Source organism: Notothenia rossii (assembly GCF_949606895.1).
Source record: "Notothenia rossii genome assembly, chromosome: 4".
Lineage (NCBI taxonomy): Eukaryota > Metazoa > Chordata > Actinopteri > Perciformes > Nototheniidae > Notothenia > Notothenia rossii.
Window position 1 is genome coordinate 91944175 of NC_136902.1, and position 27818 is coordinate 91971992.

The 27818-nt window shown below is 42.0% G+C and overlaps 3 protein-coding genes across 3 annotated transcripts in view; all 3 read left to right on the plus strand.

Annotated features, from left to right (window-relative positions):
• The window catches only part of LOC307034969 (NACHT, LRR and PYD domains-containing protein 12-like), a gene marked incomplete at its 3' end in the record, with an annotated part of 263271 nt that overhangs the window by 182828 nt on the left and 52625 nt on the right, over positions 1-27818 (plus strand). The gene's annotated exons all lie outside the window — the stretch shown is intronic.
• xaf1 (XIAP associated factor 1) lies at positions 7786-17400 on the plus strand. The gene is made up of 7 exons (XM_079674745.1): positions 7786-7922; positions 9415-9550; positions 10031-10087; positions 10213-10441; positions 13327-13394; positions 13692-13985; positions 15876-17400. Exons 1-7 carry the CDS (start codon positions 7885-7887, stop codon positions 15906-15908), a joined length of 855 nt encoding a protein of 284 aa, XP_079530871.1. The 5' UTR covers positions 7786-7884; the 3' UTR covers positions 15909-17400.
• LOC307037426 (NACHT, LRR and PYD domains-containing protein 3-like) overlaps positions 21707-27818 on the plus strand; it is a gene marked incomplete at its 5' end in the record, with an annotated part of 32219 nt that continues 26107 nt past the window's right edge. The window contains 4 exons of the mRNA XM_079678290.1: positions 21707-21722; positions 21837-23703; positions 24216-24392; positions 24821-24991. Coding sequence (XP_079534416.1) covers positions 21707-21722; positions 21837-23703; positions 24216-24392; positions 24821-24991 — 2231 coding nt within the window. The remainder of the gene's footprint in view (positions 21723-21836; positions 23704-24215; positions 24393-24820; positions 24992-27818) is intronic.

Here is a 27818-nt window from a genome sequence, read left to right on the forward strand (position 1 = left end):
TGTCAAACATACTCAGTTTAGTATGTTGACAATACCCAGTGGGAAACGATACAAATACAACATGAATGAAATCTCTCTCACACACACACACACACACACACACACACACACACACACACACACACACACACACACACACACACACACACACACACACACACACACACACACACACACACACACACACACAGTATGTTGACAATACCCAGTGGGAAACGATACAAATACAACATGAATGAAATCAAATGTAGTTTTCAGATCCAGCTCTTGTGTAACCCTCCTGTCTCCTCCCTGCAGAGTGATCGGCAGCGTCTCCCAGTTCGATGAGTTTGCTCGAGTTTTCCACTGTCCGAAGAGTTCGCCCATGAACCCTGTGGACAAATGCTCCGTATGGTGACCTCTGACCCCTGGGACCCTCCTCTTCTTGCTAACGAGCCTAATCTGCCTGTAAAGGAGGAACTTTCTAACATCATCACCTTTTCAATTAGGGGTGTTTTTACATCGTATGTACTAACCCATTCATCGTGTACATAAATATATATTTTTCTATGTTTACATTTACTTTCAAATCATCTATTTTTCTATTTTAGTAAGATATATCTCTTATGCATAGAACCCATGCACTACTTTGGTTTTAAATGACATGTTTTCTGGTCTCTGTAGCATCAATTTGAATCACTTCTCAGCAGAGTTAGCATATGCAGCAGTGATGTGTGACCCGTCCCCGTGCCTGCAGACAAGCTGCTGTTCCTTCACATGTTGGGGGTATTTGTCGATGCTGCGCTCTTGTGTCTGCAGAGAGGAATGTCCAGTCTTACCGTTATGACTGTGGTGATGTGTGCCTGCGTCGGTCTCTCGTTTCTGTGAGTGTTTGTACAGATTTGTCGCCTTTTTTTAAACAAACAAGAAGGACTCGTGGGGGATGTTTTTCTCAGGATTCGTAGCAAAAGTGCGGCGGCAAATGGAGGATTGTTGCGGCTTTGTCTACATTCAAATCTCAGCCTACAGTTCAATCACAAAGGACCTGGTTAAAGCTTCAAAGACTGCTTCAAAAACAAGACTATTTAAAGACCTGGAACAAGAAGAATGATGATTGTTTCCTGACTTTATAGCCACAGATAACTCACCAAATAACAAGCCATCACTCTGTACATAAGAAAATGCAACTATGGGAGGTGGAGGATCACACATTTCTACGCAGTGTTAAATTAAAAAACATACTTTTGTATAAGCAACCTGTATGAAGACAAAAAAAGAAGATATTTGTGCAGGTGAGAAGTATATCAGATGTTATGGGTGTATATCCTGAGAGTGCATGTCCCCCCGCCCCCCACCACCTGACCATCATTACACCTGGATCAATACAGATGGAGGACACACACACACACCATGAGTCTTTAGCTGCTATACTGCTGCTATCTCTTCCTCTCTTTTGGTCATCGTTTCCTGTTTGAATAAATATAGAGTTATCACTGTGTACTTTGAGTCTGAATTCAGGTGTGTATGTGTGTGTGTGTGTGTGTGTGTGTGTGTGTGTGTGTGTGTGTGTGTGTGTGTGTGTGTGTGTGTGTAAGACATACTCAGATCCTTAACTTGATTAAAAGTACTTGTCACATTATACCACTGTGTGCAGTGTGTGTAAAGAAAGTGAAATAATTATTAAGACACTGTACTTAATTGAAAGTACTACACACTACCACTTTATGTGTGTGTGTGTGTGTGTGTGTGTGTGTGTGTGTGTGTGTGTGTGTGTGTGTGTGTGTGTGTGTGTGTGTGTGTGTGTGTGTGTGTGTGTGTGTGTGTGTGTGTGTGTGTGTGTGTGTGTGTGTGTGTGTGTGTGTGTGTGTGTGTGTGTGTGTGTGTGTGTGTGTGTGTGTGTGTAAACGTTGGATGGTAGACATCCATCTCTCCCTCTCTGATTCCTCTCTCAATAAAAACTGCAAAAACAAAGCAGAAATCAAACATCTCATTTATAATGCAGCAGCAACAAGCTGTGCAGAACACGAGGGGGTCCGTTAAAACAAGACCCCCAGTTACTATCAATCTGCCAGATAGAAACTGAGTATTTCTCCCAGTAAACATGGATCTGTGTATTCAAAATCTGAGTTACAGTAATACCTGCTTTTGGGGGGTTTAAAGTGAAAATAGTTTAAAAGCAGATGTTCGGTTTTTCTTTCTGAAAAGCATCAGAACACACGACCAGCTGCTGCGGCCCCGGGCGCCGTGAGTGGGTCAAATGTAGAGAAACCATTTTGTTACATAGTACCTACGTAATGACAATAGGTTGAATCTAATCTAATACAAACAAATAACTATTCATGGACTGGGGGACAAAAAAACGTCTGATGATTTTAGCGTGAAAATATTCATATTAAATAAAAGGTAGAAACAAATCCAATTAAAAAGGGGTGTGTCCTATATGTCCAAACACAATGCTGTCACAGGATATTGAAGCTATTGTAAGAAATCTGGAGTTTTCAGTCGAGAAACGGCTGGATTTCAATAATAATATTCATATAAAAAAATTAAAATAAGATGTACAGTACACATATACGAAACATAAAAAACAAAGACAAAAATATGCCACAAAGAGAAGGAAAGTCAACCAACCAACAAGTCAATTAATCAATCAATCAATCAATCAAGGGAACAATGAGGCTTTGTGACAGATGCACTATATTAGAATACAAAAGAGAGTTGTATAAGAGAAGAAGGTAAAGTCAAAAGGTGAAATGAAAGTTCTTGTAGCCACAGGGACTTTTCGGACGTGATTTTCAGATCAAAAATCTTTTTATTGCGTTTCGACAATACATAACCAGTGTTTGTCATTTAGAAATGGAAAGCAAAATATATGCGCATAAAAATTAGACAGTGGTTTTTACTGATTGTACATACAAAGAGAAAAACAAATAACGGAAAACACAAACAAACAATAACAACGACTAAAGTAATTTCTACATTCACTGCCCATGAGCCTCATACCCATATTCACTAGAAATGTAGTTGAATGAATATATATGCATGTCATACATATGCACATACATACATGACACACACATGACACACATGACACACACACACACACACACACACACACACACACACACACACTGCAGAACAGCAAGCGAGTATTGAAAGCATTTAAGAAAGGTCCCCAGGCTTCTTGAAACGTTCTGTTTGAGTGTAGAAGTGAATATCTGATCTTTAACAGCTCTAGTGTAAGAGGGGGTCAGGAGCCTGAACATGTCTGTGGTCATGTGACTAATGACTGATAATGCATGACAACAAAAGCTTTCACTCAGATGTTGAACTGGCACAAAGAAAGTATTTATTAATGCCCTAAGGATTTCTGCAGAGCCAAAAAACATACGACTTTGATAGGGTTCATTCTCTGAAAAGGGGTGCGTCCAACTTGTCTAGAGCAGTTTAAATATTTGGTTTGGATTAAGAGTCAAAGGTTGTATAAAAGGATGCAACACGTGTACAAAAAAAGAGATGCAAAATAACTAAAAAGAGACTCAAAATGTCAAGATTAACAATATGAAACGTATAGAAGCTACAGATGTGTTACTTCTTATTCTCTTTAACAGAAAAAATCTTGAAAAATCTTGAAGCTGGGCGTGTCTGAAGCCTGGCGATTTTTTACACGAGCAACGCCACCAACAACCAATCACATGAATCTCCCGCCCGCGACATACAAAGCAATAGCAATGTTAAAACGAAGTAAACTGGATATAAACTCTCCAAACAGGCAAAAGAACTAACAGTTTCACTCACTGTCTCTGCCACCTCCCTCCATGCCTGGTTCCTCCGGTTCGTATCCCGGTAAATAGTTCCGGTCGTAAAGAACCGGGTGATTTGCTACCGTAATATCTCGTTTGGAATATGAGGAAATTAATTACGGTCTGGCTCTCCCAGCTTGCACGCGGTTTGATTGGCTAGCGCTTGCACTGGCGGGATTTGCATAAACGGGATTCGAGGCCATAGTGTAGTTCATTGATAGGCTACAAAAAAAAGGCTGTTGCTCCTGCGCCCGTCGGCGGCAAAAACAGAAATGCTTGTAGGCCTTTTCAGGCTATAATCCACAAAAAAGGAAAACACGATGATCGGCGTGGCACAAAGGAGCGATCTCACCCTGTGTGGGAAAGAATCTCTCTCACTGTGCGCGTCCTCTCCAGGGAGACGTGCTTTGAGGTTTGTCGATGCAATATCCACATACGGTTACTTTCAGTTACTTCCCCCGTTGCATTTTAACATATATAAACATGCTGAGGAAACTTAAATATCCCGCTGAATACCCGCATTCACCACACATACACTTCCTCCTCCCGTGAGAACCACCCCTGGCACTGGCATCCCGGTGACGCGCGGCGCCCACTAAAAAGCCTCTGGGCGCGCCGCGACAGGTGAATCTGCAAATGAGGCTTGCAGAACCACACCCTCAAACCTTACACAAAAGTGGACATTTAATGACTGTAGTTGCGAGGATAATACACATGCACCATAGATTTTTCATTTAATTCTAAACTACATGTCTTAACCTTTTCCCCTGCCCCTACGGTTTATAAGACACACTGAGATCAAACTGCGACTGTCACGGACATACAGCAGCAATTGCGTTATTGAATGGTAAATATATATATAAAAAAACACACACACCCAAGTACTTTTTCTGCTGTAATTGCATTATTGCATACTTTTTATTGACAGTTTTGCATTTGGAGAGGCAGGGTGACAACGGAAAGCTTGGTAGCCTATTACTTAGATACGTTTTACATTTTTGGAGAGAAACGCTTGTGTTCATGTTAGCATGGGTAGCATGATCATGTTAAGACTATGAATATCATTTTACCACAACAGTGGATGAACAATTGATATATATATAAATTGTTTGTATTGAACAAGAACAAGTGTTTGAACAAGAACAACCGGAAGAACAAAGTAAAAGGGACAAACAAATGTGTGAACAAGTATTAAGAACAGTGTATGGAAAAAGTGATGTGTGTTAGAACAAAACAAAGTAAAATGAATGAGAAGGAGAACAAAGAGGGTTAGGGTTAAACAGAAAAAGATTAATTCAGCCAAAAAACACAATTTGATTAATCTAAAGTGTAAAACAATCTTCAACACAGACCAAATTAGTGCCCTTGGACAACAAAACATATGGTGGGGCAAAGAAACGATAAATTAAATTGAGACAGAGTGGGAGACTGAAAATGATTACTATGATAAATATTAAAACTATTTACAAAACTATTTACAGAAGCTCCTGTTGAACCATGGTAAAAAACCACAACAGGATATAAAACTTTCCAAGCCATGATCTCTGCCTGAAATCAGGACCACTCAGAGGAGAATGCAGCTCATCAAACTGGAGTCAGGAGTGTGAATAACACATTTTGGCCAAAACAAATTGTTGTTTACCAATACAGTGGCTGAACAATGGACACCAAAAAGTGAAAAACAGAAGCATAATTGTGCGAACAACAATTGTGTGTGTGTGTGTGGGGGGGGGGGGGACATTTTACAAATATTTACAAACAACTATTTACAATAAAGCAACTATTTATAAAAAAGCAATACTATTTACAAAAAAGGGTTAGGGTAAGCAACTATTTACAAAAAAAAAACATCTGTTTCGGGGCCTGAAGATCGGTCCCAAGGGCAACCTTCCCTGATGCCATGACCTGAAGAAAAAGATCCTCTCAACATACATCAGGCTGAGGTTAAGGATTGCACCAAAGTGCATCAGGGCTGAGAGGAAGGATAAACATAAAGGGTATATTGGCAGCAAGAGTCAGAGTAAGAAGGCAAAGAAGACCCAACAGACCTCTGCACCGAAGGTCATAACATCTAGGCCACTGCCAAACACATTACTCGTTGCCATCGATGTACTTGGCATCTCCATTCCCAGTCCACCGTCAGCAGCCTCCAGCCTCCAGCCTCCTCTTCTTTCAGCAGTCATCACCTGCAGCCGTTGCCAGCACCAGCCTCCTTCAGCAGCACTACCCTCCTCCAGCAGCACCCTCCTCCAGCACCAGCCTCCTTCAGCAGCAGCACCCTCCTCCAGCAGCAGCACCCTCCTCCAGCAGCAGCAGCCTCCGCCAGCAGCAGCAGCAACAGCCATGGCTGACATATGAGGCTGAATTAAAAAAAGTGCTTATTATTTTTTTTAAAGTGTTTATTTTGTTAAAAATAAACATTTTGGATGCATGACCATGTTTTAGGCTCATCCTTCATTCACTCACTGCTGTAGAGTAGCCTGTTCAGTAGGCTATTATTTTTTTAAGACTGAATAATACTTTTGAAGAACAATCATTAAACTAGTGTGTATATTACAATACAAGAGAATCTATCCTAGCATGCCATCAAGCATTAAAAAGTAGCGCTAGGCTAGTTGTACAGTACAGATGAGTTAACACGGAACAGTACCAAAAAAAACTAAGTACAGTCAACATGTCACATAATGAAATGTTAGTATATCCCAAAATTCAATGAAATATTAAATGAAATATTTATCACAAACGCCACCTCATTTCTACTAGTGCTAGCAGTTAAGTCACATCACACAGAAAAAGCCGACTAAGGATGGCTGACACGGTTCGGTTCAGCAGATAAAAACCAAAATAACAAAAAAAAAACATAATCAATTTAGTTACCCTGCATCATTGATATATAAACTGCTAGCGATTAATTACTGAAATATTACCTTCAAAGCTAACAAAGTCGCGCTAGCTAACTAGCAGGCAATGCTAGCAAAATTGGTTGTAACAACCAAGATAAAATATAGATAATTACGCTGTGCATATACTGTACAAATGAAGACCATATAAGCATCATAAAGGGCCTCTGATACAATATAGACAGTTGACAATTCAAAAGAGTTCGATATTTCAGCAACTTACCTCTGGAACTAATCGACGCGCCGTAATGTAAGTGAATGAGGTCCAACGTCCAAATGACAATATTTTGAACTATTTCGATGTCCATACCCCGGAAGTAGGCGCCGCCATTTTTTACAACGGAGGTCTATGGGAGTGTCCTAACTCTTATCTCTCTAGGGCTCTGGGCGAAGCTTTGAAAGATTCTTTTCATGCCTGTGTGTGGACGGGCCGTTAGCCTCCTAGCCTCCTAGCCTCCTCCTTCCTTCCTTCCTTTCCTCTTGCTGCTCTCCTGGTGTTTGCCGCCCCCTTGTGGCAGCTGTGCATTACAACAAAAGCTTTCACTCAAATGTTAAACTGGCACTTGTAATTTAAGAAAGTATTGATTTCTGCAGAGGGTTCAGTCTGAAAAGGGGTGCGTCCAATTTGTCTGGTGCAGTTTTAATATTTGGTTTGGATTGAGAGTCAAAGGTTACACAAAAGGATGCAACAAGTGGTCAAAAGGATGCAAAAAAGAGACATTCACGACATGAAACGTAGAGAAGCTACAGAACATGTTACTTCTAATTCTCTTTAACAGAATAACACAGTAGTGACTAACTCCTAGCCTCCTACCTTCTTTCCTTCCTTTCCTCTTGCTGCTCTCTTCAAAGAGTCAAAGGTTGTACAAAAAGATGCAAAAAAGAGATGCAAAATAACTAAAAAAAGGACAAATAAATAAAAAAGAGACTATATTACTAACAATCAAAAGTATATAAGCTACAGAAAATTGTATTTCTAATTATCTTTAAGAGAATAACACAGTAGTGACTAACTCCTCGCCTCATAGCCTTCTCCTTCTCTCCCTGGTGTGTGTCGCCCCCGTGTGGCAGCTGCGCAGAATAACAGCAGGTGGAGGAAAATGATTTCACTTTCTATTCTGCTGAATGGAAACGAAGCTTTTAAGTCAGAAAGTTAAGCTTGTTGTGCTTCCAGAGGCTCATTCTTCCAGGATTTCTGTCAAATGGAGAAACAGGAGGCCACGCGCACCTGTGGGCAGTGGTGAGTTCAGGGACATCAGGTGCAAATCACTTTGAAAAGTGTGTTTTAAAGTCGTTTTGACAATAAGTAGGCATATGTATCGTGCTGTATATTGACTGTAGGAAGCGATCCGATAAGGAACTCTTCAGTGTGGACAGAAGTTAAAGATTTATGTCAGTGAGATTTTCTGTTTAACGAACAGCTCGACGATCAGAGAGCAGGGCTAAAGTCCTTCTTGGTGCTTTATCTAAAAGGTTATCTAAATCTGAACACATTGTACGACAGAAAAGCAGAATCAATGCTAAACTAAGGAGGAATACACATTATTTCTAGCCTCTTTTTGTGGTGATTTTGAAACTTTTCGTAGTCGTTTTCTTTTGTTTTGGTCATTTATGTAGCGTTGCTTTTAATCTCTGGTTGTTTTGGTCACAATGTTGTTGCGTGTAGTTGTTGTGTTTCTATGTCATTTGTGTCAATTGTATTTATTACTTCTATTTGTGTGGTTTTGCCAAATATTTTTGGTCATTTGGTGATGTTTTTGGAGTGGTTCCCTTTTTATATTTTTGTAGTCATGTATTCGTTTTGCATAATGACTTGTTTGTTTGTGTTTCTTTTGTTTAATTATTCATCTGTCAGATATAGTTTTACTTGTTGTTAGCAGATTTAGACTTATACCTTCTGTCTATCTGCAGCAGAAAGGTGACTATTCTCACAGTTCAAGTCTAGCCATTCATCTCGGCGTTATTTATTAGATGCACACAAGTCGAGACATGAGAACCGACAAAGAAGGGGCGTGACTCCAACTGTCATATACCCCAGGTAGTGACATCACAATCATGTGCCACAGGCTACCCAATGAACACAGTAGTAGTCGCAGCTACTTATATAAACAATATGGTACACAGTAATACATGGAGTCATACATATCTCTGTATGTTATACCTCAACACTTTTGTTTCACTGTTGTCTGCAGCCTGAGAGGAAACTCAGTCACTTTCACTTGCTATATTTAGATGGACCTATATATAAGGAACTCCCTGGATTGCTACAGGAAGGACTAATGTTTGAATATGTTTTACCATTAAAGTTTCTAGTTGAGATCTGTTTAGACTCCTGTCACCATAAGGGACTGTATAAAGAATATTTAAAAGCGAAGGGGTTTTAATCTCAAAGCAGATTTTCTTCTACGTCAATAAAATAAAAATATTATGATTAAAATAATTATACAAATAAATTATAATAATAAAAAACTGCATTAAAAATAATTTAATTCATACATTGAAAATAAGTAAAAAAATAAATATGAAACATTATATTGAAATAACCATGGTGTGACTTTTTAAGAGGATCCGCGCCAAACAAGGACTTTTTGTTAAGTCTGTTGAAGGCTGTGACTTTCCTGCAGCTCCATAATACTTCATTCAGAGATTCTCACGTATTTAATTCAAAGGTTGTGCTTATTACTAGACAGTATTTTTATTTGTAATCAACTCGTCCCTCTCTCCTCCCACAGCCACAAAGAAGTAGCAGAGGTAAACTTTGCTCTGCATGAAACTCACTGCAGCCGCTTCCTGGTGCTCTGCCCCGACTGTGAGGAAACTGTTCCTCGAGAACAACTGGACACACACAGGGAGGAGCAACACACAGAGGTACACACACACACACACACACACACACACACACACACACACACACACACACACACACACACACACACACACACACACACATACACACACACACACACACACACACACACACACACACACACACACACACACACACACACACACACACACACACACACACACACACACACTTAAACAGCTTCATTCCCACACAACACTGGTCTACCTGTATCCTCAAAACAGCATATTTAAATTTGTGTCGTCAGTTTCCCTCTTTTATCTTAGACTTAATATTGCTGTTTGTTAAAAGATAAAAGCCGTATTGAATGCTAATTTCTGTTTACTGACATGTCTCATACACACACACTCACACACACACACACACACACACACACACACACACACACACACACACACACACACACACACACACACACACACACACACACACACACACACACACATACTCACACGTGGGTTTACAGCTGTGTTTGTTTGCAGGTGAGATGCTCCAGGTGTCACCAGAAGATGGAGCGATGTCAGCTGTTGGATCATGAGGTGAGGCATGGTTCAAGATCTGAGTATTCTACTTTTTATGGCACAGTTTTACTTTAAATAATAAAATATCCTGAATAATTGCCCAGGACCTTCCCTCCTCTGATCAGCTGTTCTCTGTCTCTCAGTCTGCTGAGTGTGAGCAGCGTCTGCAGGTCTGTCTCTTCTGTGATCTGGAGCTTCCTGTGAAGGACCTGCAGGATCACTCTGTGGTGTGTGGGAGTCGAACAGAGCTCTGCAGGGACTGCGGACGCTACGTCACTCTGAAGCTGCTGAACGAACACACCTCCACCTGCCCGGGGACTCAGAGCGGATCAGAGCCTCCTGAGAATACCAGAGGACTGACACCTCATAAAGGTAAGAGGGGGGGTTACTTTAATAAAGGGGTGCTGGGAAGATGTATTTCCACTTAAAAAACCCTTTTGGATTATTGCAATTGCTAATGTTGGGCTATAAAGTTACTCAAGCACGGTCACATGACTTCACGTCACCACCGCTAAGCTAAAGGCGGCTAATGTTGGGCTATAAAGGAACTACAGCACGGTCACATTACTTCATGTCACCACCGCTAAGCTAAAGGTGGCTAATGTTGAGCTATAAAGGAACTACAGCACGGTCACTTGACTTCACCACCGCTAAGCTAAAGGCGGCTAATGTTGGGCTATAAAGGAACTACAGCACGGTCACATGACTTCACGTCACCACCGCTAAGCTAAAGGCGGCTAATGCTGGGCTATAAAGGAACTACAGCACGGTCACATGACTTCACCACCGCTAAGCTAAAGGCGGCTAATGTTGGGCTATAAAGGAACTACAGCACGGTCACATGACTTCACGTCACCACCGCTAAGCTAAAGGCGGCTAATGCTGGGCTATAAAGAAACTACAGCATGGTCACATGACTTCACGTCACCACCGCTAAGCTAAAGGAGGCTAATGTTGGGCTATAAAGAAACTACAGCACGGTCACATGACTTCACGTCACCACCGCTAAGCTAAAGGTGGCTAATGTTGGGCTATAAATGAACTACAGCACGGTCACATGACTTCACGTCACCACCGCTAAGCTAAAGGTGGCTAATGTTGGGCTATAAAGAAACTACAGCACGGTTACATGACTTCACGTCACCACCGCTAAGCTAAAGGTGGCTAATGTTGGGCTATAAATGAACTACAGCACGGTCACATGACTTCACGTCACCATCGCTAAGCTAAAGGCGGCTAATGTTGGGCTATGAAGGAACTACAGCACGGTCACATGACTTCACGTCACTACCGCTAAGCTAAAGGCAGCTAATGTTGGGCTATAAAGGAACTACAGCACGGTCACATGACTTCACGTCACCACCGCTAAGCTAAAGGTGGCTAATGTTGGGCTATAAAGAAACTACAGCACGGTCACATGACTTCACGTCACCACCGCTAAGCTAAAGGTGGCTAATGTTGGGCTATAAATGAACTACAGCACGGTCACATGACTTCACGTCACCATCGCTAAGCTAAAGGCGGCTAATGTTGGGCTATGAAGGAACTACAGCACGGTCACATGACTTCACGTCACTACCGCTAAGCTAAAGGCGGCTAATGTTGGGCTATAAAGGAACTACAGCACGGTCACATGACTTCACGTCACCACCGCTAAGCTAAAGGCGGCTAATGTTGGGCTATAAAGGAACTACAGCACGGTCACATGACTTCACGTCACTACCGCTAAGCTAAAGGCGGCTAATGTTGGGCTATAAAGGAACTACAGCACGGTCACATGACTTCACATCACCACCGCTAAGCTAAAGGTGGCTAATGTTGGGCTATAAAGGAACTACAGCACGGTCACATGACTTCACGTCACCACCGCTAAGCTAAAGGAAGCTAATGTTGGGCTATAAAGGAACTACAGCACGGTCACATGACTTCACGTCACCATCGCTAAGCTAAAGGCGGCTAATGTTGGGCTATAAAGGAACTACAGCACGGTCACATGACTTCACGTCACCACCGCTAAGCTAAAGGCGGCTAATGTTGGGCTATGAAGGAACTACAGCACGGTCACATGACTTCACGTCACTACCGCTAAGCTAAAGGCGGCTAATGTTGGGCTATAAAGGAACTACAGCACGGTCACATGACTTCACGTCACCACCGCTAAGCTAAAGGCGGCTAATGTTGGGCTATAAAGGAACTACAGCACGGTCACATGACTTCACGTCACTACCGCTAAGCTAAAGGCGGCTAATGTTGGGCTATGAAGGAACTACAGCACGGTCACATGACTTCACGTCACTACCGCTAAGCTAAAGGCGGCTAATGTTGGGCTATAAAGGAACTACAGCACGGTCACATGACTTCACGTCACCACCGCTAAGCTAAAGGCGGCTAATGTTGGGCTATAAAGGAACTACAGCACGGTCACATGACTTCACGTCACTACCGCTAAGCTAAAGGCGGCTAATGTTGGGCTATAAAGGAACTACAGCACGGTCACATGACTTCACATCACCACCGCTAAGCTAAAGGTGGCTAATGTTGGGCTATAAAGGAACTACAGCACGGTCACATGACTTCACGTCACCACCGCTAAGCTAAAGGAAGCTAATGTTGGGCTATAAAGGAACTACAGCACGGTCACATGACTTCACGTCACCATCGCTAAGCTAAAGGCGGCTAATGTTGGGCTATAAAGGAACTACAGCACGGTCACATGACTTCACGTCACCACCGCTAAGCTAAAGGAGGCTAATGTTGGGCTATAAAGGAACTACAGCACGGTCACATGACTTCACGTCACCACCGCTAAGCTAAAGGAGGCTAATGTTGGGCTATAAAGGAACTACAGCACGGTCACATGACTTCACGTCACCGCCGCTAAGCTAAAGGCGGCTAATGTTGGGCTATAAAGGAACTACAGCACGGTCACATGACTTCACGTCACCACCGCTAAGCTAAAGGCGGCTAATGTTGGGCTATAAAGGAACTACAGCACGGTCACATGACTTCACGTCACCACCGCTAAGCTAAAGGCGGCTAATGTTGGGCTATAAATGAACTACAGCACGGTCACATGACTTCACGTCACCACCGCTAAGCTAAAGGTGGCTAATGTTGGGCCTGATGACGTTTAGTCGTCATATTTAGACACTTGTTAGCAACTGCCGTTTTTAAATTCAACAGTGGGGTATTTACTGATGTATTTTATCATGTCTGTGTTATTAAATAATTCCCATATCTCTTCCCCTTTTTTACAGCAACTATATCAGTGAATTGTACCAGATGTTTGGCCTCATTTCCAATCGAGTACATAGAGCAACACGAGGTATAAATCTTCTTCTGTCAACAATCAGATTTGGTTTTCAACATCCAAGTAATATTTATATCTATATACGATAATACGATACTATAATACTTTAATGATCAGATTAAGTCCAAAATGTTACATCACAGCAGCTCCATGTCTAACATCAACATGGACAAATATCAAGACACAATAAATGAGTTACAAACAACAAACATTTAACATAACATCACAATCACTGAGAGAAAACCTGCTCAAAGAGCCTTCAGCGTGCATTCGATCTGGGATTCAGCTCTGTATTTATTTCATCCAAACCAGATGGAGTGTGTTTCCTCATCATCTTCCAGGAGGCTGCAGGATGACAAGGATGAAGAGGAGGAGGACGAAGATGATGAGGATGATGAGGAGGAGGATAAGCCAGAAGAGGAAGAGCGGAATGGGTGGGATGTTTCAGAGCGGGGGGCCACTGCCTCCAAAACCCCCCACTTCCTGTCAAAGAGACCCAGCAGAGACCCCAGAGGTGATACATTTGAGGAAGAAGACCCGAATCAGATCAGCTGTTGCCCTCACTGCCACCTGGCTCTGCCCCTCCCCACTCTGCGCTGGCACCAGGTAACTTCATTCATAATCTGACAAAGTACACACATCCTTTACTCCAGTAGAAGTACAGATGTTTAAAAATACTCTGGTGAAAGTAGAAGTACTGACTAAACTTCTTTACTCAAGTCAAAGTAAAGAACTTTGAAATGTACTTCAGTAAAAAGTACCCATAACTAGCAGCTGTTTTAAAGAGTACCTGACCTCCCTTTATATTAATAGAACAATTAGTAGAAAGTACAGGTATTTGTGTTCAACATGTAAGAAGTAGAAAGTACAGGTATTTGGGTTCAACATGTAAGAAGTAGAAAGTACAGGTATTTGAGTTCAACATGTAAGAAGTAGAAAGTACAGGTATTTGGGTTCAACATGTAAGAAGTAGAAAGTACAGGTATTTGTGTTCAACATGTAAGAAGTAGAAAGTACAGGTATTTGTGTTCAACATGTAAGAAGTAGAAAGTATAGGTATTTGTGTTCAACATGTAAGAAGTAGAAAGTACAGGTATTTGTGTTCAACATGTAAGAAGTAGAAAGTACAGGTATTTGTGTTCAACATGTAAGAAGTAGAAAGTACAGGTATTTGTGTTCAACATGTAAGAAGTAGAAAGTACAGGTATTTGTGTTCAACATGTAAGAAGTAGAAAGTACAGGTATTTGGGTTCAACATGTAAGAAGTAGAAAGTACAGGTATTTGGGTTCAACATGTAAGAAGTAAAAAGTACAGGTATTTGAGTTCAACATGTAAGAAGTAGAAAGTACAGGTATTTGTGTTCAACATGTAAGAAGTAGAAAGTACAGGTATTTGGGTTCAACATGTAAGAAGTAGAAAGTACAGGTATTTGAGTTCAACATGTAAGAAGTAGAAAGTACAGGTATTTGGGTTCAACATGTAAGAAGTAGAAAGTACAGGTATTTGGGTTCAACATGTAAGAAGTAGAAAGTACTGGTATTTGGGTTCAACATGTAAGAAGTAGAAAGTACAGGTATTTGTGTTCAACATGTAAGAAGTAGAAAGTACAGGTATTTGTGTTCAACATGCAAGAAGTCAAAGTAAAAAGTCCTCAGAAAAATAAGTAGTGGAGTAAAGTACTGATACCAGAAAAATGTACTTAAGTACAGTAACAAAGTATTTGTACTCCCAGTACTTCCCATCTCTGTTGAATACTAGTTAAATATTAAAATGCTAAGCTGTGTGTGTTTTGTAATTGTATTATTGGCATGGTTTTGACTGTGTTTAGAGTCAGTATGTTAGCACAGCTGCAGATTGAAAACCCACCTGTTACGACTTCACATTGGCAAATAAAAAAAAGGAAATAAAAACCTTCTCATTTAGTTCACGCTACATTTTTCAAAGCGACTGACGATAATGTGTAATCAACCATGAAGATACAAACCAAGAGTCCTGCAAGTACATAAGACAAACCTGTCTAGAGTGCAAAGTACACATCAGTAAAATACATTTACTCAAGTACTGTACTTAAGTACAATTTTGAGATACTTGTACTTTACTTGAGTATTTCCATTTCATGCTACTTTATACTTCTACTCTAGAAACTAGTAGGCATTAGTCAAAAATAAAATATACAAATAAATCCGAACATTTACAATATCTCCAGAGCGTTGGAAAGTCCAAAAATGTAACATCAACTCATATAGCTGTAATCATTTCCAAAATGCAGATGTTTTCCTCCATATTCCATATTTTAAAGCAGTTACCCTTTAAAGACAGGCGATACAGAACCACATGCTGCTTTCATGTGACCACAACAAGAAGCATAGCATGATAACAGCATCAAATCATCAAGAGACAAGCTTCAGATTTAAAATAAAGGGCACTCAGTAAAGCCTAGTTTGTATAAATTGTAAAACAAAATGTTAAAATGATTCTTCTTCCTCTGTTTTTAGACGAAGTGCCAAATCCACGTCGGCTTGAAGTGAAGAGAAAGATCCTGAGAACAGACTGTTTCAATATGGAGAAATATTTGACCTGTTCAGATGTGTTTCATTACTTTATGTTTAAATGTTAGTGAATATTCAGTTTCTGGATTGAAAGGCCCTTTAATTTGACTGCATGACTTTGTGGTTCATCCTGTTTTATATAGATTATCACATCTGTAATACTCATACAGTAAAGTTCCTTTTGTTAAATACTCATTCAGATACGACAGTAATGCTTAATACTTCTGTCTGAATCATTTAACTTTCATTCAGCAACGTCTTGAGAAATGTTCACTGTTTGTGCGACATTAACTCAGCTGTGTCATCTCTCGCAAATTATGTTAGTTTAGTGTTTTTGTCTCGTGACTTTTCCCTTTATTTCTGAAGAGTATCCTTCTCTCTCCTTTCAGACACTCTGACCTCCCTTTCTTGTGTTTCTCCCACACCTCTGATTGTCGACCCCTGATTGTTTCCACCTGTTCCCCATTACCTTGTGTATTTATTGTCCTCTTCCTTTGTCCTGTGTCAGTTCGTTTCGTTCCTTGTGACTACAACCAGCATTATCAATCCAGGATTACCCCTAAGCTTCGAGCCACGTCTTATTTAAGTATCTTTGTTGTTCATGCTCCTAGTGTGTGTGTGTGTGTGTGTGTGTGTGTGTGTGTGTGTGTGTGTGTGCCCCCGCCCGTGCCCCGAAAGACCTCAGTCTCCTCAGCAGAAAGAGTCTGCTCTGTCCCTTCTTGTACATTATCAGTCCAGTTTCTTGTTCAGATGAACACCCAGGTATTTGTAAGATTTCACGATCTCAATGTCCGCTCCCTGAATGCTCACTGGTGTCGGGGGGGGAGTGTTGTCACCGTCTGAAATCCACCACCAGCTCCTTGGTGTGTCAAATGCAGCCAGTGTAGTTATAGACAGTTTAACTTCGGTTGCTGTTGCATAACTGCGGTCAACTCAGCCGTCTCTCGCGTTCGCTTGGTCAAATCAGCAGCTATTCATTTTTGAGTGCGCAATTAATAGCGCCTTCATGGTAATCGCTGTCCAAGAGTAAAATAATGCATGTTTTTTTCTGCTTTATTTGCAATACAAGTCATTTGTACCATAAGTTCTTAATAAAACGGACACTGTTTTACTCAGTCCTAGTTTGACTCCTACAATAAAATGAAGTTTTTACTGTGGACTTTTTGGGTAATCCTCTCTCAAAGACCCCTCCTGAGAACAAAATCATGCCACTTCTGCTTCCGCCTTATTTTCATTTAGTAGTTTGCCTTATTTTTATTCAGTAGTCCTTCTCCTTTTTTTTCCTCTTCTCGAGTAGTCAGTGTGGTGCTGTTGCTTTGGTCTGGGTCTCTGGATCTGTGAGCTAACCACGCCCTGTTCATTTGCATATAAGGAATGGAAATGTGTCATTATGAAATACAAGTCCCCTGAAATAAACAAATGTGTCATTATGAAATACAAGTCTCTTGAAATAAATGTGTATTTAAATGTACATGTATACATATTTATTGCCTCATTTATTTATTTCAGAATTTATTTCATAGGCATATTTATATATATATGTATTTATTTAATTATTTATGTATTTATTTAATTTTGGCTTAAATGGCATTCCATATCATTGGTCATGTGCGTGTTAGTGTGTGTTGGAGGAGGGGCTCTGTAAGGAAGTGGCAGACTTTTCCGGCGGTGTATTTTCTAATTCTAGCGCACTCGAGCTGCTTTCTCCAAAGTTACCTACCCCACCTTTAAGATTACAGATGTTCTCCCCCCTCCTGTCCAGTGATAACCACGTATCTCCAGATGATTTTAAATGTTTACGATGAACTAGGATCCAGTATCTATTTATATGTTGAGGCAGTTCTCCTCCTTAAGCTATATGCCTTTAAAAAGCCTCTTGGATCAGCTTGAAAATGCACCGTCACAAAGCTGAAACAGGGCTGTTTTTCTGAAAAACTCATGAAAAGTTAACTTTTTAAAGATGCATGGTTATCACAGGACAAAGCTGCACACATATATTGATCTCATAGAATCTGCAGCAATGCATTTAACAAACCAAGAGTATATAAAGGAGTTCAAATAATCTACACTATGCAATTTGTGCATTCATGCAGCAGTAATATTATTCCTCAAACACATATATATAATATGGAACAATATATTACACAGTTAACACTAGAGTACCCAAAACAACCTCACAAGTAAGGTTTTGAATGCAGGATGTTTATTGATTTGTTTGCACTTTGTGGTATTATAATTTATACTTGCTTGTTTTTAGCTGCTTGTCTATTTTCTAACTTTCTTATACATGTTTTTGGAACTGTCTTACTGTGAGAGCAATTGAAAATAATCCCTGTTTGTACCTGTCCCCTTGATGAGGCTGGTTTTGAAACAGAGGGAGGAGCTACAGACAGGAAGGATGTTGAAAGTGAAAGTATGAAGTCAGACTGCCAGACTCCATTTTACACTTCGACAGAGCAGCAGGAGAAAAACAGGGTGAGTGTTAACACCAGGATCTGCTTTTTAACACATTAATCATTTACTCTGTTATACTGTATATCAGAAAATAATCTGTACATTAAAATATATTTATTTCCTGCAGTCGAAAGTGACATCTTCAAATGTTGTGAACTTTTTTATCCATTTCCTGGTTTCTGATTCATCAGAGTTACATAACATGTAACAGCCCAGTGTGTGTGTGTGTGTGTGTGTGTGTGTGTGTGTGTGTGTGTGTGTGTGTGTGTGTGTGTGTGTGTGTGTGTGTGTGTGTGTGTGTGTGTGTGTGTGTGTGTGTGTGTGTGTGTGTGTGTGTGTGTGTGTGTGTTACTGGTTTATCTCTCAGACTGGAGAAGATGAGCGATTCCACATCTCCAGTCCCCAGCTGTCTGTCCATGAAGAGTGACCGGTCTAAAGAGAATCCTCCAGACTTCAGAGATGAACCTGGACCCTCAGACAGGAAGTAAGAGTCTGTTTCTGCTGTGACCTGACCTGGAGAGGATTCAGATGTTATATATAATCGTATAATCTAAACTGTTCTTTCATAATTACATGAGCGCAGTAGAGTACAGCCACTCTGTAGAATAAAGTACAGAAATGCAGTAGATTAGACTAAAGATTTGCAGTAAAGTACAAAAAGAAAGGCAGTAGAGAACTAAGTAAACTACTCCAGTAAAATAACACTCTCTCTCCACATGTAGGACCTCTGGTTAAGCAAATCAAATACAAACATGTCAAACTTCACAAATGAATTGTAACAACAAGCCACCAATAAAAGCATTAAAGTTCAGTCAACAAGGACGAAGAGGACAGTTAACTATATTTTAGGATATTTCAATATGCTATTCTATTATCAATGTATCAGTGTTATGACATGTTCTCAAAATGACAATAATACTTGGAACAATATAAATCTTCCAACAAATGAGTTGACTACCTCAGCATCTTTTGAAGAGGTTTATTAATAATAGTGATAACCTGGTGAGCTGGTTGTGTTTAGCATTAGCAGATGTAACTGGTTACATGTAGAGTCAATACAAAGACACACATGTGTACCTGGCAACACGAATGAAGTAAAGAAGCAACATTAATATCCCCGTGTATTCACACAACTTGAAAAGTTACAACTTGAGTGTAAAGTTTGTGACGCTCTGATACAAAAACAGTGTTGAGATTCTGCTCCTGTCGTCACTGACATGCTGAGATAAATCAGAAGAGGGAACATCAGCAGCCAGAGCTCTACAGCACCTCATATTAAATCAGGGTTATTCATGTACCTGTATAAACCAGAGACTGTCTGTGGTGCTAACAATATAATAGCTGCTATTCTAATGACTGGATGGAGTTATTTTGAGTGTTGATGGAGCAGCTACAATGTTAGCCTAGCTTCAATGAAACCAATCGCATTCAGAAAACAAACATTTGAAAGTGTTTTGCTCGTTGTGTTGCAGACAGACCTGACGAAGCATTAACTCAAATCAATATCATTATGTTGTTATTTTGGTATCCTTTCCATTTGTTTATTGAAATGTATTCACAGCAAATTCAATGTAAATTGGGTTCAAAGTGCTAAAGTGTTCCAGATGAATTCAGCTGATGTTATGAATCCAGACACAAAGCTGTGTGGTTTCCTAATGATATGAAGAACTAACCTCTATCTCCCTTACCAGGATGAACAATCATCTAGAGCAGGGGTCTGCAACCCCTGGCACGCGTGCCAGCATTGGCACACGGCACCGTAACCAGTGGCACACTAGGAATAAGTGGAATAAGTGTGCAAAATATTTAAATTGTATTTTCTGATCCTGAACGAGACCGCCGCCAGAGCGCGTCTCCCCGTTACCTGCAGAAGGAAGCCATGCACGCAACGCAGCCCCGCTCTCTTTATCTCCAGGTGACTTTCTGCCGCTTTCCTCCGTGGTGCAGTGCTGATCGTTTCACCACGGAGGAAAGCACTTCACTAATTGCAGTACCCATAAGGAGCTGTACAAATGCCGCAGTTTTTGCGTGGCTGTGTATTTAGTTGAAAGCCCAGTGGCGATCTGCTCATCTCTCATTGAAATAGTATGCTACACAGGGGCGGACTGGCCATCTGTGTGTTGAACTTTCCTGTCGGCTCCCAGACCGTAGTCGAGGAGGGCAGAAGCAACAAGCTTCAGGTTCAATAACCCACTTTAGCTTAAATGACTGGAGAGAGGCGAGCTCTTCTTGGGAGGCCGTTGCATTTATTTAGCTGTTCTTCTGTTTCACAAAATACATCACAGACCTCTGTTTTTCTGCTTCCTCGTTTCACTTCCAGAAACATACACACGTTCCCTCACTGTCGCTCTACCATCCACAAACACACATGCACAAGCCACACCCCTCTCTCTCTCTCTTAAAGGGACAGCGATCTCATCTCACTCTGCATGACTCTAATATCATAGCATGTGTGCTCTGGAGAATCACAGAACGGACAATCGTCCTTATTATTATGCCGTTTAAACCAATTATTTAAATGTGTTTGTTAAATTCGGCATCATGCGAGTTGCGCTGACATGTCCACACACTGCTTCCCCGCAGCGAGGCTCCCCCGCCCTCCTGCTGATAGTTGACGAGCGTCAAGCTCCTGAACCCCCCCCCCCCCCCCGTTGATAATTCTCGATCGTTGGCACGCTGATAACAATTATTTTTTAAAATGGCACTTCATATCAAAAAGGTTGCCGACCCCTGATCTGGAGATACAGACTTTATTTTAAATATGAAAGTAGAATTTGCCACCTTGTTGTACCTTTGGTGAGAATCAGCTCCTCTAATGTAAAGTGCTGTAAAGGATGTGTTCATCTCCACAGAGGGAAGAGGAAGAGTCCTGTTCCTGTGGAGCAGCAGCTGTCCAGCTGTGCTCTGTGTCAGGACGTCCTGAAGGATCCAGTCTCTACCAGCTGTGGACACTGGTTCTGCAGACAGTGCATCACCTCATACTGGGAGCAGCTTCCTCCATCAGGAGACTCCTGCTGTCCTCAGTGTGGAGAAAGATGGAGCATTTTACAAAGTAAGAGGCCGAACACGTGCAGCCTCTTTCCCGCTGTGTGGGTGCTGGGTGTCTGCTCTTCTATAGAAACACTGTATCATCTGATCCCTTCTTCAAGGCTTTGCTTTTAAAGTGTGTACACAAATATTTCACGTGGGACAGCAGTGTTTCCCTAAAAAACGCTTTCTGTCTTACTCAGACATTACTACATTAGCCCAGCACTTATATAACATTTACGTATGAGAGTATAAATATCTGGCAGCTAGTATTTGTGGTTCCTTCTGGAGTCTCCATGTCCAGGATGTTCTGTGTTGTAAAGTATAGACATTAAAATGTTTTATAAAAATCATGTCATTTAAAACCCTGACTGTTCAGATTCTCAAAAGCATTTCCTGATTCTCTCCTGTTTCCTTCTCTTCCAGCAGATAGTGGTCTGCAGAAGGTTTTAAATGAACATAGGCTCAGTCTGAGGAGGAGATGTGAACGTGTGACTGAAGGAACTGATCAAAGTGAAACCCTCCTCAACAGCATCTTCACTGAGCTCTACATCACACAAGGCCAGAGTGAAGAGGTTAATACCCAACATGAGGTGAGGCAGCTGGAGACAGCTTCCAAGAAAGAGACCCTCCATGACACTCCAATCAAGTGCCAGGACATCTTTAAAGCCTCACCTGACCAACAGACTCTCATCAGAGCGGTCCTGACCAACGGAGTCGCTGGAGTTGGAAAAACCTTCTCAGTGCAGAAGTTCACTCTGGACTGGGCCGAGGGTTTGGGAAACCAAGATGTCAGTCTGGTGATCCCGCTCTCCTTCAGGGAGCTGAACCTGATCAAAGGTGAGCAGTACAGTCTTCTCAGGCTGCTCCATGTTTTCCATCCAACCTTACAGAAGCTCACAGCAGAGCAGCTGGCTGTCTGCAAAGTGCTGCTCATCTTTGACGGCCTGGATGAAAGCAGACTTTCTCTGGACTTCAGAAACAATGAGGTTGTGTCTGATGTCTGTCAGCAGTCCTCAGTCAACGTGCTGCTGACAAACCTCATCAGGGGGAAGCTGCTTCCCTCGGCTCTCGTCTGGATAACTTCCAGACCTGCAGCGGCCAATCAGATCCCTCCTGAGTGTGTGGACAGGGTAACAGAAGTACGAGGCTTCACTGACGCCCAGAAGGAGGAGTACTTCAGGAGGAGATGGAGTGATGAAGACCTGTCCAGCAGAATCATCTCTCACATCAAGAGCTCCAGGAGCCTCCACATCATGTGTCTGATCCCAGTCTTCTGCTGGATCACTGCTGCAGTTCTGGACCACATGTTGACTACAGACCAGAGAGGAGAGCTGCCCCAGACCCTCACTGACATGTACTCACACTTCCTGCTGGTCCAGACCAAGAGGAAGAAGCAGAAGTATGAAGAGGGACATGAGACGAGTCCACAGCAGCTGACGGAGGCTGACAGGGAGCTTCTTCTGAAGCTGGGGAGGCTGGCGTTTGAACATCTGGAGAAAGGAGACATCATGTTCTACCAAGAAGACCTGCAGCGCTGTGGCCTTGGTGTCACCGAGGCCTTGGTGCACTCAGGAGTTTGTACAGAGATCTTCAAAAGAGAGATTGTGATCTTCCAGAAAACAGTCTACTGCTTTGTTCATCTGAGCGTTCAGGAGTTTCTGGCTGCAGTCTACATGTTCCACTGTTACACCAACAGAGACACAGAGGTAGTGAAGGACTTCCTGAAGAGAGACAGGGACGAAGACAATGATAGCAGAGATCAGGATTACCCATCCCTGGATGTCTTCCTGAAGGGAGCCATGGAGAAATCCCTAAGAAGTGAAAATGGCCACCTGGACCTGTTTGTCCGCTTTCTCCACGGCCTCTCTCTGGAGTCCAACCAGAGTCTGTTAGGAGGCCTGCTGGGTTGCACAGACAAATGTCCAAAGATCATCCAGAGACTGTTCGGATGCCGGCTGGGTCGCACAGACAACAGTCCAGAAGCCATCCAGAGAGCCATCAAGAACCTGAAGAGGATGAGAAGTTATCAAATCTCTCCTGAGAGGATGATCAACATCTTCCACTGTCTGACAGAGATGAAGGACCTCTCAGTACATCAGGAGATCACAGAGTTCCTGAAGTCAGAGAACAGATCAGAGAAAGAACTCTCTGTGATCCACTGCTCTGCTCTGGCCTACATGCTGCAGATGTCAGAGGAGGTTTTGGATGAGTTGGACCTGAAGAAGTACCACACATCAGAGGAGGGACGACGGAGACTGCTTCCAGCTGTGAGGAACTGCAGGAAGGCCAAGTAAGTCCAGATGTGATTAACTTTATAAATTGATGTGGATCAGAAGTTTATTTCTTCAAATAAACATTATAAAATGTTTGATGTTAAATACTTTGAGAGCAAAATTAAATGATCAAGTTATTCTATTTATATATTGTGACATTTTAACATTTTTTTCTTTTCTTCACATTATTTTGAGTGATGGAGGCGACATGTCAAACACATGAAGGACTTTAGAGGTTTTCTCAGAGCAGCATGTGATCACAACATACAGCAGTATTTACAGTTATCGGTGAAAGCAGTTATTAATATATCATTGCAGTTTCTTAAACATGAAATCAGATCTGTTTTTACCACAATGCTTCAGAGTTTAAAATAATGTCTGACAGGCTGACAATGAATAAAGAAAACTCTATTATTACATTAAATCAACATAATATGTTAAAAGTTGTTCCATTTCAAATTCAGTAAGTTAAACAAATGTTTCCTCTGTTTTTATACTAACACAAGTTGTGATATATGTGTCATTATAGACTTACTGGCTGTGGACTCTCAGAGACTGAATGTGAAGTCGTGGCCTCAGCTCTGAAGTCTGACCCCTCCCATCTGAGAGAGCTGGACCTGAGTGAGAACAGAAAGATGAAGGATTCAGAAGTGGAGCTGCTGAGTTCTGGACTAAAGAGTCCAAACTGCAGACTGGAGGGTCTCAGGTCAGTTCACTTACTGCAGTTCATACAGATCTGTTTGTGTTTATGATTTTCAGAATTTGCCTGAAGACATTTTAATGCTTTTATTTGTTTCTGTATTTCCAAATGGAAATGGAATCCAAACTTTAAGAATAACAAAGATCAGAGAAGGTGAATGTGTGAGGGAGAGTGTTTGAGCTTCCACAGACTCACTCTGTGCTCCATGAGTCAGTGGAGATGTTGTCAGTACTGATGAGCTGTGAGGGAGATGAAGGAGTTGTTAAACATCTGATGAGAGAAACTGCTGCAGAGAGTTCCAGATGATCAGGGATTTGTTTCTACATCATTGCTGACGTTAAAACATTGTTCAGCTCTGATCAGATTATTAAACATTGAGTTATTTCAAACAGGAACATTGTTTTCTAAAGTTACATCAAGTTTTCTTTATTCAGTCTGAGGAACTGCAGCTTGTCAGAGATCAGCTGTGCTGCTCTGATCTCAGCTCTGAAGTCCAACATCCATCTGAGAGATCTGGACCTGAGTGTCAACGCTCTGAAGGATTCAGGAGTGGAGCTGCTGAGAGATCTTCTGGAGAGTCCAGACTGCAGACTGGAGACTCTCAGGTCAGTTCTCCATCTTGAACTTGTGTGCTGAGATGAATATGTGAGAGTTGTGTTGACTCTGAGCTGCAGACATCAGGCTGATATCACTCTGATCCTCACTGAGCATCTTAATGCTAGAGTTGCATAATGCAATGTTGATCTTTACATTTAAATATAACAAAAAACCTTCACTGCAGAATTCACTCTGAACCTTTTAAACAGCTGAAATTCATCTTGTATTCTCCATCATGATTTTAACAAATGATATCAAATACAATAATTAAATAGTTATATTAAAACGATCCAACACTAACAAGTATGTTCAGTGGTTGCTGTTTCCAACATGTTCCTGAAGCTACATGATGCTGATACTGACTGAATAGTTCACTCTGAAGATGCTGTGATTTGATGACTCCACTGTTCCTAAAATACATATTCTGGAGGTTTTTCTTCACATTTAAAATTCATCCTGAATTGTGATCTTTGTAAACGTTGGGATCTTGAGTTGAATGTATTATCTCTTCGATTTACACACGGTATCTATTGCACGTCTGTCCGTCCTGGGAGAGGGATCCCTCCTCTGTTGCTCTCCCTGAGGTTTGTCCCATTTTTTTCCCCTTTAAACTGTGGGTTTCTCTGGAAGTGTTTCCTTGTACGATGAGAGGGTCTAAGGACAGAGGATGTCGTTTTTCTCATCCTGATATTCTGAACAATCTGTGCTGTTGTATTTGCTGTAAAGTGTCTCTACTGTAGGCTATTTTTATTATATGTACAGCACTTTGGCTCGACCAAAAATCGTTTATAAATGTGCTATATTGGGCCGTTGGGCCGAGAGGAACAGTTGGGCCAAGAGGAACAAGATGGCAGCCTGAGCTGAGAGCTCCGCACAACCTCAGTGATTCATTTGAGTTTTTCACCTCCACTCAGAGAAAAAGCTTAACATCTTTATTGACTATAGTTAAGAGTTGACATCTAAGGAAAGACTCTTGCTACAAAAAGAAAGAAAAAGAAGGAAGGATTCCAAGAAGAAGCCCACGAGGCAACCAAGACCTACCAGAACCAGAGGATGAGTCTCAAGAGGATGATAGAAATCCTTCGTTTGCTGAGATAATGTCCGAGTTAAAATCTCAACGTTCTGAAATAATTAATCGTCTCGATGGAATTGATAATCGTTTGGAGATTGTGACTAGTCAAGTCTCAACAATGAAAGAAGCACTAGCTACAACAAACCAGGCCCTTGAGAATCAACTTCAGCGTATGGATGAAGCTGAACAAAGAATTTCGACATTAGAAGACACCTTACAAACTACAGCACGGGACCTTCACAGAGCCGAAAAGTTGATAAAGACGCTGGAATCTAAGACGGATGATCTCGAAAATAGAGGGAGACGTAAAAACCTTGTTTTACTAGGGCTCCCAGAGAAGTCAGAAGGCAGCCAATTACTACTTCAATATATTCAACAGAAACTATCTTCCTGGCTCAAACTCTCCCTCGATCAGAATCTAGAGTTGGAGCGGGTTCACCGCTCTCTACGACCATATCCCGAACCAGGGAAGTCTCCAAGACCAATTATGATCCGCTTTCTACGAGTCAGAGATAAAGAAGTGATACTGCAGTCTGCGAAGAAAATGTCAATCTACGAGGGTAATACTAAACTCACCATTCGCCAGGATCTGTCTGCAGGTGGCTCCAGTCCTACCTCTCCGACAGATCCCACTTCATCTCCCTCAACAATCACTCCTCTACCACAGCTTCAGTCACCCAAGGTGTTCCCCAAGGTTCAGTACTCGGCCCCCTCCTCTTCATCATCTACATCCTCCCCCTTGGTCAGATTCTCCGCCATCACAACCTGGACTTTCACTGCTATGCTGACGACATACAGATCTACCTCAGCACCAAATCCCCCCACAACCTCTCACACACATCGAATCCTGTCTGACTGCAATAAAATCCTGGATGCAACACAACTTCCTCAAACTCAACAGCAATAAAACTGAACTCCTCCTCATCGGCTCCAAATCCACCCTCAGCAAAACCCCCAACCTGACACTCACCATCGATGGCACCCCTGTTTCCCCCTCCACCCAGGCACGCAACCTTGGCGTGATATTCGACCCCACCCTCTCCCTCGACCCCCACATCCGCCAAGTTGTAAAAACCTCATTTTTCCACCTCCGCAATATCGCCAAACTCCGTCCCTCTCTCACCCGCCCCGCAGCTGAGCGACTCATTCACGCCTTCATCTCCTCCCGCCTAAACTATTGCAACTCACTCCTCTTCGGCATCAGCACAACATCCCTCAACAGACTCCAGCGTGTCCAGAACGCAGTCGCCAGACTCCTCACCCACACCAAATCATGGCATCACATCACCCCGGTCCTCAAAGAACTCCACTGGCTTCCCGTCTCACACCGCATTCACTACAAACTCCTGGTCCTCACCTATAAAGCCCTCCACCATCTGCCCCCCCCCCCCCCCTACCTCACTGACCTCCTCATCCTCTACCAACCACCCCAGTCCCTCAGATCCACCTCAGCCGGTTTGCTCTCAATCCCCAAGGCCAAACTCCGGAGCTTCGGGGACAGAGCCTTCTCTGTGGCAGCCCCGAAGCTCTGGAACTCCCTCCCCCAAGACCTCCGTGAGTCTGATTCCCTCACCCTGTTCCAGTCCCGTCTCAAAACCCACCTCTTCAACTCTGCTTATCCTTAAACCCGCCCCTCCCCCCTGAACCAACATCCTCCTGACTGCTTTTCTGTTTTTGTTTTGTTTTTCTTTTTCTTTTTGTTCTTGTTTTGTTTGTCGACCTCACTCATAATGTAAAGCGTCTTTGGGTCTAGAAAAGCGCTA

Excerpts from the sequence above, each read along its gene's own strand:
- xaf1 (XM_079674745.1), top strand. The coding sequence starts at position 7,885 with ATGGAGAAACAGGAGGCCACGCGCACCTGTGGGCAGTG. Across the intron at positions 7,923-9,414 it reads ACGCGCACCTGTGGGCAGTG|CCACAAAGAAGTAGCAGAGG; the intron begins GTGAGTTCAGGG and ends CTCCTCCCACAG. Across the intron at positions 13,986-15,875 it reads CCACTCTGCGCTGGCACCAG|ACGAAGTGCCAAATCCACGT; the intron begins GTAACTTCATTC and ends CTCTGTTTTTAG.